General features: G+C 39.2%; 1 protein-coding gene across 2 annotated transcripts in view; it reads left to right on the top strand.

Annotated features, from left to right (window-relative positions):
• Positions 1–8,007, top strand: part of DUSP10 (dual specificity phosphatase 10) — a 44,526-nt gene extending 36,519 nt beyond the window's left edge. For both annotated transcript variants that reach the window (XM_002809427.4, XM_054520051.2), the window contains exons 3-4: positions 2,962–3,333; positions 6,754–8,007. In XM_002809427.4, coding sequence (XP_002809473.1) covers positions 2,962–3,333; positions 6,754–7,019 — 638 coding nt within the window. In that variant the 3' untranslated portion in view covers positions 7,020–8,007. The remainder of the gene's footprint in view (positions 1–2,961; positions 3,334–6,753) is intronic.
• The last annotated feature ends 9,334 nt before the right edge of the window (positions 8,008–17,341 follow it).

Here is a 17,341-nt window from a genome sequence, read left to right on the forward strand (position 1 = left end):
CAGAGTTCCTACATGGCTTAAACATACAATACACCCATACTTTTGTACATAAGCATGCTCTGTGATTTGGAGCATTCTGTGTGTCTGTCTCAAATTCCCTCCTCCCCCCACTCCGCCATGGGTTTTTTCCCCCCATTAGGCAAATGGAAGGCCCATGCCACCTGTTAGCATTACATCATTGGCTCCCCAGAACACAGTTGCACCAAAGGCCTTAAACAAAGTAGTTCTTCTTGTATTGTTTGCACTCAAAGAGCTGATATCATGCCAACTGATGTCATTGTATGTCTTTGTGTAACTGCTATGGCAACTGGGCAGGTGGGGAGCCTCCAGCTGATGTCATTGAGAAAGGAGGTGTAGAGGCAGAATTTTAAAAAGCTGGACGCTGCATTTTTCTGTGTGTGGGGTTTTCTAGCATGTGTTGGGTTTTTTTTTTTTTTTTTTAAACTAGCTGCTTTTAAGACAAATTACAGCTTGAGTACCCTAAATAAGAACAGAGAGGTTTTTCCCCTGCTTTTAGAGCCTTCTTTTGAATTTGTTTTATTGTTCTTCTCTCTCTTCTTATATGGAAAAATGTAACAACTGCCTTTTTTGAAGAAAAAAGTGAATTAGGTTCCCATCACAGAATCTGTGTGGAATTTGGGTTTTTGTGGAGGCGAAGCTGAGCAGATTTTAACTCTTCAGAATCCCTTTTGTGGAGGCTGTGATGATGACAATGGGTAGTTTTTATCTTATTTATTTTTTAAGTCTTCACTGGTGAAGTTATTTTCCATATTTTCTTTCTTCTACTTCAGAATTATCTCTTCAGGTTCAAACTTTATTGTCATAATTGCCTAGCAGAATAAATTATCATATGTAAGGGCAGAGGTTAATTCTAGAAATCAACTGAAATTCGTATATAGCTCTTGTTTTTCTTTTCAAAAAGCTGGGGTAGGTTTTGACTTCTTACTTTCAATGAGTAAAGTGAACATAATATTGCCCTTTGAGTTTTCTTTGGATCATAACCATACCTTAAGGAGAATATGATTTCTTTCTTTTACACAGCCAGCTCTGGGTCCATTGGTTGTGAAAAGTCATGAGACTCGGTCTAGGTTATGGTCTGGAGTTTCCCGCTGTGGTTTGTCAAAGATGAGACTTGAAATGGAGAAGAACATATGCCAGGCTCAGAGGCTAGTGGACAGATAGACTTCCTGTCCTTATTGCAACATAACCGTCTCTTGTTCATGCTTTGGGTTTTCTGCCTTATCTCCTGGAACTATCAAGACAGCCACAAGCCATCTGTCTTTGAGGGTAGATGTTGTGTTCTGGTGGCTTTCAGCTAACAGGACTTTTCCACTTCCCCCTCTTTTCAAAGGGAAAGCCAGAGTGTATCTAGTTCTGTTTGATTAGGATTAGAGCTCAGTTGGCACTAATAATGTCAATCCAGATTTTATAGCACTTACATGTATATTATTATAATTTGAGCTTTGTAATAATCCTTTGGGTTTATCTGTGCATGCCATTGTGTGTAAAAATATTAGCAGAAAATTTAAACAATAAACTGTGATCCGTAAATTCCCTAACTTAAACAATTGTTCTTTTTTTGTACAGTTCTTCAGCTTTTGGTGAATGTTTTTTACTTAGCTTTTAAAAAATGTAATATTAAACCAAAATGTTTTATTTATTTTCACATCCTTTTTGCAACTACTCTTTTAAAGGCTACATAATACTCCGTGGAATGAATGTAATAACTTTTTTCTTTTATTTTTGTGTTTTACTTGGCCTTTTTAAAATATATATAAAACAGATAACATTGTAGTGAACATCTCCATATATCTAGCTAACTATCTTTGGTTAGATGATTTCCCTAAGATCCATTCCCAAAAGTGAGATTGCACTTGTTCAGGGGAAGGTTTGCATTTTAAAAATGGAGAAATAAGCACAGTTTATAAACTTTTTATGCTAGACCCATAACTCTTGGGAGGCAGAGCAGAGCCGTAAGCTCAAAAGTATGCATTCACACATCCGAAAGAGGTTTCTTGATGGGTTTATGTGCCCACAAGCCTTGGAAAGTCGAGGAGTAAGCAGCTGCACTGCTCTCACATTCTGTTCTACTGAAAGTCAGGCTTGACAAATGTCAGGGCCCTACATGGAGAATATCAAAAAAGATTATAAGAGCAATCCTTCCCAGCCCACCCTGGCTTGTCTTTTCCGAGTACATCTCTGCTGATTTCACCTGTGGGCAATCATATAAATAATATAAATTAAAATAGTGAATGCCTGCTGAGTTCTACTGTGTGCCAGGAGATGTGCTAAGTATTTTACACGTATTCATTTATCTCAGGCTCACAATTGCACTCAAAGGGAGACACCATCACCCTCAGTTTACAGGTGGTGAAACTGAAGCACAGAGATAAATGAACTTCAGTCATAGTGTCAGGAAATGATGGTACCCAGATTATAATCAAGATAACCTGTCTCTTCCAATGTTCCTGCTTGTAACCACTCTGCTGTATTGGGAGCAAACTTGTCCCTCTGGGTGAAGTGAGTTATGAAGGGTGCAAGACATGCTCCTGTGGTGCTGAGATTCCACCCGAGGAGGTCATCTGTGCCTTTCTTGGCTCCCAAAGTTGCAGGATTCTATGTAGGCCACTGAGCATATGGCTCTTTGAGGCAGGTCACATTTGCAGCTGAGGCAATTGCTTGATGTCGCGTGGAACTCTTGCTAGGGGAACATGCCCTCATTTGTAGAAAGAGCACATTTCCAAAGTGCTCCATGCAGTGATATTCCCCGAAGCTTGTCTTGGGTCTCCAAATGGACTTTTATTTTTTATTTTTATTTTTATTTTTTTTGCTTAAATACATATTTATATATGTATTTAAAATATGCATGAGCTACAGTGCAAACTCATTCTAATGGGGAGGTGGCATTCTCTGCCAGCTCTGAAATCTCAGTCACTCTCACCTTCTGTGTTTGTGTTCTAGGTGGACTTAGTAGTTTTAAGCAGAACCATGAAAACCTCTGTGACAACTCCCTCCAGCTCCAAGAGTGCCGGGAGGTGGGGGGCGGCGCATCCGCGGCCTCGAGCTTGCTACCTCAGCCCATCCCCACCACCCCTGACATCGAGAACGCTGAGCTCACCCCCATCTTGCCCTTCCTGTTCCTTGGCAACGAGCAGGATGCTCAGGACCTGGACACCATGCAGCGGCTGAACATCGGCTACGTCATCAACGTCACCACTCATCTTCCCCTCTATCACTATGAGAAAGGCCTGTTCAACTACAAGCGGCTGCCAGCCACTGACAGCAACAAGCAGAACCTGCGGCAGTACTTTGAAGAGGCTTTTGAGTTCATTGGTAACTATCTCCCATAGGGAATTTTCATCCTCTGCCTTCCTTTTCCCTCCGGCTCTTGCTTTGATATCAAGTTCAAGGTTTATTCCTGTGTTGGAAAAGAAAAGCTGCCCTGGAGTTTTGGAGGGCTCTGCTACCTGAAACAGCTTAAGCATTCTCCTAAGTCATAGCCTGTCGAGTGTATCCAAGCCATCAGGATGGATATAAAAGGACAGTAATTGAATTTGTTGGGATCCGTTCAACTAGAAATCCTCATCCCTCAAGTTCTCAGTGAAATAGTGGTAGGGGTTAGCATTTATGTGCTCTATAACCAGAAAAGTGGATGGAAAGTAAGGAATTGGAGGTCAGAGTTGGTGCTACTGCTACTTGATCTACTATCGCCGTTGAGCACCTTGGAAGCAATATCTAGTGAATATGACACCTCTTCCAAACATACCTATGCCTTCCGGTCACCCTACTAAGCCTTATTCATCCAGCATAAGGGGAGATGGTACTAGTTTTCCTTTGACAGTCTGCCCCAAACTCATTGAACTAGGAAAGATCAGGTTGTGTAGACGGAGTAGTTCCCAAGGAGGAAGTTTTAGCAACAGCAGGCTTTAATCCCCAGAAGGAAGCAACTATTAGCCTAACCCTAATCTTAATTTCTGCAACTTCTATAGCCCCAAACTGCTATAAGACTCAAAATATCACCGGGCGCAGTGGCTCACACCTGTAATCCCAGCACACTGGGAGGCCGAGGCGGGTGGATCACCTGAGGTCAGGAGTTTGAGACCAGCCTGACCAACATGGAGAAACTCCGTCTCTACTAAAAAAATACAAAATTAGCCAGGCGTAGTGGTGCATGCCTGTAATCCCAGCTACTCGGGAGGCTGAGGCAGGAGAATTGCTTGAACCTGGGAAGTAGAGGTTGCAGTGAGCTGAGATCATGCCACTGCACTCCAGCCTGGGCAACAACAGTGAAACTCTGTCTCAAAAAAAAAAAAAACAAAAAACAAAAAAACACTCAAAATATCATTTTGGGAGCACCTGCAATATAGCAAAACTCAACATTTGTTTTTTTTTACGTAACTTCAACTTTTATTACCATAAAGGGGTGGCCTAGTACTTTTCCTAAATATTACAGCAGGTTGTTATTCCAGGAAGAATACAGTTAAGTGGAGTGGGGTGTTCCTTTGTCAGAGAAAAAAAAAAAAACAGCCTTAGGTTTAACAGCCAGTGGGGTCTGGTGGATTTGCTGTAGTGTTGACATCTCTGGTCATTTTGCCAAGCTGTTTTCCTTGCTAATTATGCCGTCAGCACAGGACCGTGGAATACTGAGTCTGAAAGGAAATTCAGGGTGATCACTGAACTTAGAGAAGTAAAGTGACTTCTCCAAGGTCATAGGAATTCTAGTGTCCAAGAAGGGGCCAGAATCCAGGGTTTTTGACTCCCAAGCCTTGAGGCCTTTTCACAACACACTAAGGCAATGTTTATGATGCCCTATTAAGTAATTCCCAACTGGCAACACTGAGGATGCAGAGATACTGCAGATTCTTTATTAATAAAATCTGAGCCAAACCTGGAGCGCTGAAGAAGAAAAATTTCTCAACAAGCATATGAGGAACTTCTGGTTGATACATGATGTGATGTTATGACTAAGATTCCATCTGACTTAATTCCAGTTGGAGGAAGTTAGGAAATTGTTTTCTATTTAATGAGTAGGGTAAGATATACTTGTTCTAAGAGGATTTCAACCAAAGCTCTCACATTCCTTATAGATTACTCAGGCTTACCTGCCTTTTTTTTTTTTTTTTTTTAAGGAAAACAAAACCAATAACAAATAGCATTCAGCCCAAAGAACAACTCCATATCACAACCTGCATAGGCACAATTTTATTTTCATTGTTATATTATTGGATAAGCTGAAATCTTACAGTCTTGCTTTAGGAAAAACACAGCAGGTTTTATAAACATAATAGCTTTCACTGAGAGTGTAATATAAGCTAAGCAGCATCTAAGTTTAGTGTTTATACCAGTTTATTTATTCCTGAATCAAGTGTGTGTAGTGGAACCGGTGGTCCAGCCAGGCACTCAGAAGCTCATTCTCTCACCACCATGCTTTCTGGTCTTGACTTGGAGCTAAGTACTGTGTGCTGAAGGGAAAAAGTTGAAAAAGAGAGATGCTTACTTTTCTTGAAATACTGTTGACTATGACAAGTAAACCTCATCTGTAAATTTTTAAGATGAAAATTTACATCAGGTTTTTTTTTCCTTGGTCCACTGGTGGGTAGCCAGTAGATGTAGTTTAGGTGAAATCACTACTCTCTCTACCCCTTCTCCTTCCCTACCTGTTTATCTAATTGGTGTTCCTTCAAGGAAGCTTTCATAGGGATGTGTTAGAGTCTAGAAATGTCATTAAGAATCTGTTCAGGTAGTGCCTGCACGCTATTGTCCTGAGCTTTTAATATATCTGAAAACTTAGCAAGTCTTCCTCTTTCAATTGCTCTGGATTTTGAGCCATTGCTGGGATTCCTCCATCTTCTGCATTATTGCCACATTGGAATGTCATACATGGAAGCAAACGGGATTGAACGCTTGAGAGGTGACACCCTCAGCCTGTATACTACTAGCCTTTAGTTAACTTTGCAACAACTGGATTTTCTGGGGAGAAGCTGAACATAGTATCTTTCTAGTTAAGCTTTTTTCCTTTAACCTTAATCAGGGTTTAGTAAGACTAAAACTCTTATCCATTTAATGCCCGTTCGTGTACAGAGCAATTCTATAGAATAAAGAAAGTGTTTTTTCTCTATTACAAGTGAGAGAGTTGTTACTAGCACTAGGTTTGTTAAGTCACACAACCGAAAATTGGAATTAACATCCTTAATCCAAAGAGGAATTGTATGTGTATATATATGTATATATACACACACACACACACACATATATATGTGTGTGTATATTTTCATGTGTGTGTATAATTTTTCCCCTCCCTCTCTCCTTTTCCTTCATTCTTTTTTTTTTCTTTCAGTAGTGTAATTCCAGAAAAAAAGAGAACAAGACATTTGAGAGAAGGTTCAGTGACTGTTAGAGTCGACTTAATCAGTAGCTTGTTCAACGTGAAAGCTAACTGTGTTATAGGTCTGGCTTCAGGCCACTGCTGTCACCTGTGAAGCAAACTGTTCCTATGAGCAATTCTTTCATTTAATCCTCTCTTTAAATGTAGACGTATAGCTTCTTGTTTGTGCTGATATCAACTTTAGCCAGTTCTGGAAGTTGTGACGTAAATATACATAATGAACTAGTGGATTATACTTGGCTTTAAAACTGTTTTAATTCATTATTTCTATACAAAATAAGGCATTGCAAAGTTGAGATAAAAGTTTCTCTCTCTGTGCCTCTCTCTTCCATCTTCCCTTCATCTCTTGTCTTTCTCCCTTTTTTCAGAGGAAGCTCACCAGTGTGGGAAGGGGCTTCTTATCCACTGCCAGGCTGGGGTGTCCCGCTCCGCCACCATCGTCATCGCTTACTTAATGAAGCACACTCGGATGACCATGACTGATGCTTATAAATTTGTCAAAGGCAAACGACCAATTATCTCCCCAAACCTTAACTTCATGGGGCAGTTGCTAGAGTTCGAGGAAGACCTAAACAACGGTGTGACACCGAGAATCCTTACACCAAAGCTGATGGGCGTGGAGACGGTTGTGTGACAATGGTCTGGATGGAAAGGATTGCTGCTCTCCATTAGGAGACAATGAGGAAGGAGGATGGATTCTGTTTTCTTTTCTTTTTTTTTTTTTTTAGTTGGGAGTAAAGTTTGTGAATGGAAACAAACTTGTTGAAACACTTTATTTTTAACAAGTGTAAGAAGACTATAACTTTTGATGCCATTGAGATTCACCTCCCACAAACTGACAAATTAAGGAGGTTAAAGAAGTAATTTTTTTAAGCCAACAATAAAAATATAATACAACTTGTTTCTCCCCCTTTTCCTTTTAAGCTATTTGTAGAGTTTTTGACTAAATAGTCTGTGCAGGTTCATAGACCGAAGATACTACACACTTTAAACCAATTAAAAAGAACCAAAAGTAAATAGAAAAGACATTGAATCACCAAGGCCTGGGATCAACCTGGGCTGTCCACACAGAAAACAAAAACCCAACCAAACCAAGCCCTGTTGTGCTCACTGGTGCAAAGAGAAGATCAGGGCAGCTTAATTGGTCTAAGAATCCTTCAGGCATTCTTTAAAGAGACAAAGGATACCTTTGATTTTGTGTGTTTCATGCTCTGGATTTTATTTTATTTTTTTCCTTCTCTGGGTTTAAGAGATTTTTTTTGAAATAGTGAGGAACTGACCATTATATGCCTTCACTGGCTTCTTGTGCAATAATATGATGTTTTAAGTGTGCAAACAAGTTAGAGCTGGCAGCTGAATGATAGACAAATAGTGCAAATTTGCCAGCTTGGAGATAGAAAGGAATTCAACAATATATCAATTACTTTCCTTCCCACCTTTTTCCTTTTTTTTTTTTTTCTGATTTGATTCTGGTTACAGTGCCATAAACCTTGTTACATATGTATATCAGAATGTAAGGAAAAAAGAAAAATTTATTTAAAAATATTTTTCGCAAAAAAAAAATCTTGGTGTGTTTCTGTTGATTGTGTGAAAATTTATTTTCATTATATAAATGAAACTGGTTTGGGATGTGTCTTTTTTTCCCCACTCTTTTACCTTAACTCAGGTTCAAGCCTTTCTTAGCTCTGGTAACTTGTATATATAACAAAGTCGAAATAAAACAGATTTTTATACAGGGAAAGAGAGATGAGGAAGGGAACATATCCAGTTTTCTCACTGTGAAACAGAATTAGCAAGGAAGTGAAAGAGCTCCAGTATTGATCTGCCCAGTCACTGTCCCTTCTATTCTCACAATGCTGTCATCCTCTCCTGCAAATATCATTCCTTTTGCATTGGGGAAGGCTTGCATTAAGGGGATCCCATCTGCCTTTGCACCTTGGTGACCAAATCACTGCCAGATTGATTGGTGAGAATTCAGTGATCTCCGTAGTGGCTATTTGATAAATACTTAGGACAATCTTCCATTTAGGGATCTTGATGTTCCTCCCCCCACCCCCCCACCCCATTGTCACTTGCTCACTTGACATCTTTGGTGACATTAACTATGTAATGCATTGTAGCAAATTGCTATTGCCTACTCTTTTCCCAGCAAACTGAAACTCAGCTCCATACATATGTACAGCTTCCTTATAACACTGGGTTAATGCATAGCTGGGTTCCCAATTCACTGTTGATGGAGGGTTGAGGGTATGGGAAAAACACAATGCAAATATTTTCTGTGTTTCATTAAATTAAAAGTCTAGTGGGACTTGGCCATAAGGAAGATTTATGGCAAACTGAAATTTGCCTGGGGTGAATAAAAGAGTTGAAGAATCTGGCATGTTGGATTCTATGTGACAACATTTGACATAAATAATTTTGTGTATGTTGGCTTGAAAATGTTATAAGGAAATATTTTTGACATTTAAAAAAATAGCTTTTCTACCAAAAATAATTTAAATTTTTCTTTTATAGAAAAGTGGAGACTGGATTTAACAGGAATTAACAGCTGTTTTAGATTATTTTAATAGAAAGTGTTAATCAGGTGAAAAGTAAATCTCTGTGCTTTCTACTCCTCAGGCTAACAATTTCCTTGCTGTTAGAGTATTTAAGGAGTCAGGTTGATATATAATAAGTGATTTAAAATACATGGTAATTTAGCAGACATTTCTTTTTGTTATTTTAAATCTAAATGTTAAATTTCTGATTGCATGTAAGGTATATTGCCTCCCTCTGTCTCTTCCTTCTTTCCTTCTGCTTTTTCTTTGTTCCCCTCCCTTCCTTCCCTCCTTCTTCCCTTCCCTCTCCCTTCCCTTCCCTCGCTCTTCCCTTCCCTCTCCCTTCCCTTCCCTCCCTCTTGCCTTCCCTTCCCTTTCCCACTTTCCCACTTTGCCTCTTTCCCTCTTTCGCCCTTTGTCTCTTTCCCTCTCTCTTTTTTCTTTCTTTCTAACAAAACAGAGAAAAGTCAATACAGTTTCTCATCTTTATCCCCATGGAAATGATTTTTGTTTTTGGAAGTTTATGATTTTGAGAGAAAAGCCTATCCTTGGGCAAACAGTAATCCTGCCAACCAGAATACCAAGGATTCTGAGAGGGACTCAGGTCTCTTCTACTAATCCGCTGTGAGTCACTTAGCCTCCATTTCTTCATAAGGAATGTTAACCACTTCATGAAAATAATACAGATTAACCAAGCCATAGCTCTAGAAACCAGACTCCACATGTTGCTGGGCCTCACTAGCTGTCTGGGAGCTATAAGGCTGCCCTAGGAAATAATTGTGTCTCCCCAAGAAAGCCAAGTCCCTGACCAACGCATGAACCATTCTCAGAATCCAGCAACGGTTGTTTTATACTAAATGAATCTAATTACTTAGTAGAGTGAACCTGTAATTAATTTAAAGAAATACAGCAAGCATTGTTATCTTAGGTTGAACAAAACAGCAGCTTTAGCTTTCTGTATATTTTACATTTATTTCAATAGTTAATACTTTTCCAATCAATGCATGTGAACCAGGATAGGGAGTTTTCATTTCTCGAAAGAGTTAGTGCCAGTGTCTTCTGGTAAGGAAAGGCATCATGGGAGGTAGGGCAAGGAAGCTGACAAAAAACATGTACAAGGGGAAATATTCAAGAAGAAATGTACACAACCCCACAATCACATGCTGGCAGTAAAGGGGAAACATGGCCTTTTGTAATACGAGAAACAGGAGAAAATGGGAGGCTAAAATGAAAAGAAAAAAACCTATGTCAGAGTAAGGAACTAGGACCTGAATTATACTCCAGAAGCTGACTAAGATAGAATGCTAATAAATTGCTCAACTAGATATTCTGATGGTAAGAAGTCCAATGAGCCAAGTTAAATAGAGATCAATCAATGATGGCCTTCACATTATTTGGGGACAGGCTCTTGTAAATAGGGCACACCACATTTTATTTTATGCTTTTTTCCCCAAACATGAAACATGAAATATCACAAAATATAGTTGCTGTTTGGTTTCAAGCTCTGATTGGAGACAGTTGTTGCATATGAATGGAGGTCAGATGAAGGGTGGTAGCAAATGACTATTGTAGCACTGGCACCCAGAAGGATGGGTCATAATTCAGAAGTGCCCCCAAATCACACCTATCTGTAGAAGACTTCCTGCCTTTTTGAGGTGGTGGAATATGAACACCAGTGCTTTCTGTGGTTCCTGATTTCTTCCTTCGTGACAACCTTTGTCAGTGTTTGATACAAGGTGCATGTATCGGTGTTTAATAAGAAGCAGAAACAGTGACATAGAATGAGGGTTTTATTCCAGGGATTAGACCTCAGGCAAGTGTGGGATCTGGTGAAGAAGTCAACGGGAGTGTGTTGCATCTGTCTGATAATGGGCTGAACTCTCTGGGTCAGCACAGCCATCAGTAACAAAAGCTGGGCGTGAAGTAAAGGAGAACAAAGAAGAATTGGAATTAGGAGGAAAAACTGGAACCCACATCAGCCTTTTACCAACCTCAATGGGGGTGACTTCCAGAGGGATCTAGTGCCCTCTGCCATGGAGCTGAACATGTACCTAGCATAGGACTTGGCAAAGCTGAAGACAGAGTTTTGGGAGCTTCAACTACAGCTGCTGCGCTAAGTCCAGGTGAGTCACCACATCAGGGAAAATGTGTGCTTGCCATCATAGAGTTTGGTGCCCCCTTCAAATGGTTGCTGCTTCAATTCTGCTTTTCCAACCTCATGCAAATTTCCCCTAAGGCTAACCTTAACTCAGTGTGAATCAGGAGAGGAAATTCTGGAAAATATAGCTCCTGATTTAGCTAAGTTGATACTGTAGAAAGCTACCAAAGTCCATCCCTTGCCAACTTGGCATCCATGTCCACTTCTCTTAACTAAATATAACTTCCAAATGAAGACATTAGCAAAATGATGCTTCTATCTAGTATGATGCAACTATCAGTTCTACAGATGAAAACACATTTAAAAGACGACCGGGTGCGGTGACTCACACCAGTAATCCCAGCACTTTAGGAGGCTGAGGTGGGTGGATCACATGAGGTCAGGAGTTCGAGACCAGCCTGGCCAACATGGTGAAACCTGTCTCTACCAAAAATACAAAAATTAGCCAGGCATAGTGGTGCATGCCTGTAATCCCAGCTACTCTAATCACTTGAACCCAAGAGGCAGAGGTTGCAGTGAGCCGAGATTGCACCACTGCACCAGCCTGGGTGATAGAGTGAGATGATGCCACAGAAAAAAGAAAAAAAGATACATAGCCTCATAAGTTAGTTTGTCCATTTTGGGATGATATTCAGTCTTTTTTTAGCTAAGATCCACTTTCCCTTTGATGTCATGTCATTTAAATATACTGAGATATAATGATATTATGGGTTGAATTGTGTCTGTCAAAAAGCCATGTTGAAGTGCTAAACCCTGAACCTTGTAAATATGATCTTATTTGGAAATACGATCCTTGCAGATATAATCAAGAAGAGGTCATACTGGATTAAAGTGGGCTCTAATTCAGTGACTGGTGTACTTATAAGAGGAGGGGAATTTGAACACAGACACAAAGAATGTCATGTAACAATGGAGGCAGAGATTGGACAAAGGAACATCAAAGATTACCAGCAACCATCAGAAGCTGCAAGAGACTTATTGAACAGATTCTCCCTCAGAGCTTCTAAAAAGGAAGTGACCCCACTATCACATCGATTTAGGACTTTTCGCATACAGACTGCAGTAAAATAAATTTCTGTTGTTTTAAGCCACCCAATTTGTGGTACTTTGTTATAGCAGCCCTAGGGAACTAATACAAAGACTATTATTACCCCATTTTATATTAGATGGTGGATGGGGTAGAAAAAAGAATTGGTTAATATACAACCAAATATATGTATATCAAAAAATAAATATTCATAATTCTTACCATCCTAATTTCTATAACTGATCTTGTGGTCATAGCTGGTATTTATAACTTCCTTCTTTCACTACCCATTCCATATACTTGTGTCCTCAGCAAGCACATCACCTAGTCATGGTTTCTTGCCTGTTGGGGTGATGTCAGTTTTCATTTTTGAGGGATCCAAGCTTTTGCAATTGAGCCCGCATTGGGTTATTTTCCACTTACTTTGTTCGTTACAGCAACAAAAGTAATTACAAGACTTGAGAGTATAAGATATGATCTTGAATTCCAGGCACACTTTTTCTTACTCCTATAGTCTAGTAGTAATCCAATTTCCCCAGTCATCCCAGCCAATACACCAATATCTGACTTTGCTTGTTGATTCTTTAGCATGAGGAGCCCAAAATCGGCAGCAGGGAGTATCAACTTCCATCTTAATGGAATCATTGCTGTATCTCCTAGTAGAAGCATCTCTCCCTTGGGGACCAGAACTTCTAGACCAGCAGAATCTAAAGTTGAGAATAGAAAGAATAAATTTTGCTGTGGATCACTATGGGTAACAGTAAGAGGAGCCCTTTCCATTTTTTCCCCTTGGTTCCTGGATCTATGAAATCTGGATAAGAGAGAAACAGCAACATGCATTGATTGATCATTTAGAGAATTTACTGCATCTTTCAGGACATTATCCTAGCCCTGCAAAGTGTTTCCATCCATCTAGCACAGTAAATAGTTAAAAGAAGAATTCCACCTTTCTACTGCTTTAGAGTGATGAATAACAAGTTAAGACTAATGAATTCCATGAGCATGAGTCTGTTATTCTTCATTTGCTGCAAAGTAAGTTCCTTGGTCAAAAGCAAAGCATTGTGGAATAACATGAAGGGAGATAAGATATAAGAATTCTTTAAGTCCACAGATACTGATCTTGGCAAAAGTATTACAGGTAGGGAAGACAAATCCCTATAAAGAGTAAGTTTCTATGGAGCAAGAACAAAATACTGCCTTTTCAGGCCTTGTGAGTAGAAGTTCATGTTGCTGAATTCATGCATACCCTCCATGTCTACCATCATGGCTATTTTGTTCACGAGCTCATTGGTCAAGAACAGAAGAAACTGGAAAGAAAAACCTGATAGAGGTCTGCAGAATGTGTTCTCTTGTCCATTATTAAGATTCTTGTATGCTGAAGTTGAGCTTTGATGAACATTCACATGGGCCCATTTAGGAAGGTCTATCCATTTACTTCTTCCCCAGATTTTCCTGTCACTAATTTTCCAGTCATGTTTCTTCTAAGTCCCTTATTATCCATCTAAACTGTTAGCTACTGCCCAGGAAGCAATGTAGATTTATACCTCTGGCTGTCTTTCCTTTGAGGCAAAATGAACATTAGGTACACTGCTGGAAGTTCTTATTACTGGGAAAATTTTTCTTCCCCACGCCACCAGTATAGGGCCACAATGATGTAGTCATTCGGTTTTGGATGATACCAGAATATCACACAAAAATTTCTGTAAACAATGCCAAATATTTTTCAGTCCACTGGTCACTGAGTGCTTCCCATGAGGCCATGGGTGTAAGATTCTGAAGCTATTGTTGCACAAATAGACACCATGGGTAACTGGGTCACTTGCTTATTTAACATACTTGTTCTTGATCTCATATATTCTACTTCCATTTGATCATTGAATGAACAACTTAGAGGCTTCCATTTGATCATTCATGCACAACTTAGAGGCTTGATGGATCAACAACACTTAGTTCATCATGGGCAGTTCAGGTTGCGTTATAACTTGATGGCCCATGATCAAGCTTCCAGTTTCAAACTGGTATTCTAAAGAAGAATTTTGAAGAGAAAAGAAGAATATCTGAATTAAAAGAAGAATTTTTCTGAAGAAGTTGTTATAGTTTTGCTCCAGAATTCTAAATGTCTGCTCTATGATTCATCTATCAGGTTAATGGCTTCATGCAGGATTCCTGCCTAATAGAGACATTTTTAGCACCATGGAATCTACTGGATCTAGATGTAAGAGCAGTTTGCATGGCAGCCTTGTATTGTAGAGGCTTTTCTTGTTTTGGACCTCACACAAAACTAATGACCTTATATCTTACTTGGTAAATGGATTGTAGTAGCATGCCCAATGAAATATATATTCTCTTCAAAATCCACAAAGGCCCATTAGACATTATCCCTCTTTCTTAGTAGTAGGAGAGGTCAGATATAGCAACCTGTCATCATGTTCATGAAAGGAATATCTTGGCATGCTCAAAACAAGTAGATCACTACAAATTTCAGTAACATTCAGTGGATATAAAGTGAATTTTGTGGAATTTATCACTCTCTGGTATGCAAGTATCTTAACATCATTATCTAGAACTAGTTACTTTATCCTATTTACCAGGTATGGTAATCATGACATAATATCATTAATATAATGTGCCCACATGGTATCTGATAGAATGGATAGACAATTATGGTCCCTGCGGACTAGATTATAACACAGGGCTGTAAAGTTGAAATAGCCCTGAAGTAGGACGGTGGAGGTATATTAGTAACCCTGTTGGCTGGAAGCAAATTTCTTCTGATGGTATTTACCAGAGGTTAGCAAACATTTTCTGTAAAAAGCTAGAAAATAAATATTTTAGAATTTGGAGGACATATGGTCTCTGCCATAATTACTGAAATCTGCTGTTGCAGCACAAGAGCAGCCATACCTAATATGTAAATAGATAAATGTAACTGTGTTCTAATAAAACTTTATTTATAAAAATCCAGTAGTCTGAATTTGGCCCATGAGCTGTAATTTGCTAATTTCTAGACTTTATTAACAGGTATAGAGAAATAAGCATTTGCCAGCTCAGTGGCTCCTGAGCAGGTGCCAGGAGCCCTATTGATTTGTTCCATCAATGAAACTACATTTGGAACAACAGCTGCAATTGGAGCCAACATCTGATTGAGATATTAAAAATTCACTGTCATTCTTCAAAATTCATCTGTGTTCTGCATAGGATAAATCAGCAAAATAAATGGGGAATTTGGTAGGAATCTCCATCCTTGCATTTTGTTTCAGTTCCTGTTGGTGGCTCTAATCTTCATACTCCTTTAAGAATTCAATATTCCTTTTGTTTACTATTTTGGCATGTTGCTTATGGCTGCATAATAAACTACTACACAACTTAGGGACTTAAAACAACAACAATTGTTTTGTTCACTAATCTGTTTTAGGCAGGTTCAATACGGACAGTTCATCTCTGATAAACTCATGCAGATAAGAAATGTCATCTGGGAAGGCTTGACTGGGGCTGGAGAACCTACTTCCAAGATAGCTTGCTCAAATGACTGGCAAGTGCTTCTTATAGTTGACTTGGAACTCATCCAGGGTTATCTACTGGATACCTTGGATCCTCTCCACATGGACCTCTCCTTAGGGATGCTTGGGCTTCCTGAAAACATGGCAGCTAGTTTCCAAGAACAAGGATTCCAAAAGGCATGGATGAAAGTTGTAAGTCTTCTAAATCACTTAAATTCCGAAGTTCTGGATCACTTCTGCCAAATTCTATTTATTAAATGAATCAGTAATGCAAGCCCAGATCCAAGGGTTGGGTAATTAGACTTCACTTCTCAATGCATAGAGTAGCAAAGAACTTGTGGCCATCTTTAATCCACGATAGTTCACTTTGCACAACAAAGCCAAAACTAGGAGACTGACAAAGGTTCCTACCCCCAGAGGAGAGTTTTTGTAAGAAAATAATATCGAATTTCACAGATCTACTAAACCACTAGGGGCTCCAATGAGCAGTATTTCAAATGGATTACACTCTACCAAGTCAGGAAGAGAAGTAAGAGAGGCAGAGAAAAAGGCCCAAAGAAAAGAACAGAACACAAGTATTTATTCATTAGTCCTTATTCCTTATATATGTCAATTTCAAGAAAGTCATCAGAAAGACATTTCCTTTCTCCTAATCTGGACACGAGTCTCTGGGATTCTCTTGAAAGTCATATTCCCAATGCTAGGCAGCACTGCACCTTAGCATTTATCCATTTATTTGTTTGTTCAACAAACATGTGTTTCATTGATATCTTTCAGTGGCCCAAACCATGGCAAGTGTTTATTAAGAAGACTGTACCCTTGAGGGGCCCATAGCCTCCCATGTATCTATTTAGGCTATAGGTTAAAGACGTACTTGGTCTTCCCTATAACACTTAGGTCAGTGTCTTGGTTGTAGTATTGCTCAGTATTTTAGGATTGACTCATCAGAGCATTTTTACTCCATTGGCTTTTGACATCTAAAACAGTTGTCAACTTATAAAACTCCAAAATATTTAACAATCAGCTCTCATAAGCTGGTGTGTGGGATGGTATCAAAAAGCTCTCCTCTACTTCGTAAGGTTGTCACAGCAGACGGTACCTCAAGGATCTTTTTTTTTTTTTTATCTTTAGCTAATTTAAAGCTGTCACTTCTTATTTTGGATGGGAGGGAGAAAATAGCTGATTGGAAGCAGAGGAAAAAATAGTTTCAGGATCAATGGTGGAAATAGCAGCAAAATAATTATTATTATAGTTGTAATGCTCTGCATTTATATGGGATTTTTTTCCAAAGGTTTCAGAACACTTTTCTGAATATCACCTATAAATTCAAAAACAATTATGAAGAAGTCAGAGTAAAGCATAATTATACTAGAAATTTACTCTGAAATATAATTCAATACTCTAATACAATTTTACTCTCAAATATAATTCAGTGAAAAGTAGACTTATTGTAAACTGAATTATAGGCATACATTTAGATTTTTTTTTTTTTTTTTTTTTTTTTTAAGACAGAGTCTCGCTCTGTCACCCAGGCTGGAGTGCAGTGGTGCGATCTCGGCTCACTGCAAGCTCCACCTCCCGGGTTCACGCCATTCTCCTGCCTCAGCCTCCCGGGTAGCTGGGATTACAGATGCCCACCACCATGCCTGGCTAATTTTTTTTTTTGTTTTTGTATTTTTAATAGAGACGGAGTTTCACCGTGTTAGCCAAGATGGTCTCGATCTCCTGACCTTG

Source organism: Pongo abelii, chromosome 1, assembly GCF_028885655.2.
Source record: "Pongo abelii isolate AG06213 chromosome 1, NHGRI_mPonAbe1-v2.0_pri, whole genome shotgun sequence".
In the NCBI taxonomy this organism is placed as follows: Eukaryota; Metazoa; Chordata; class Mammalia; order Primates; family Hominidae; genus Pongo; species Pongo abelii.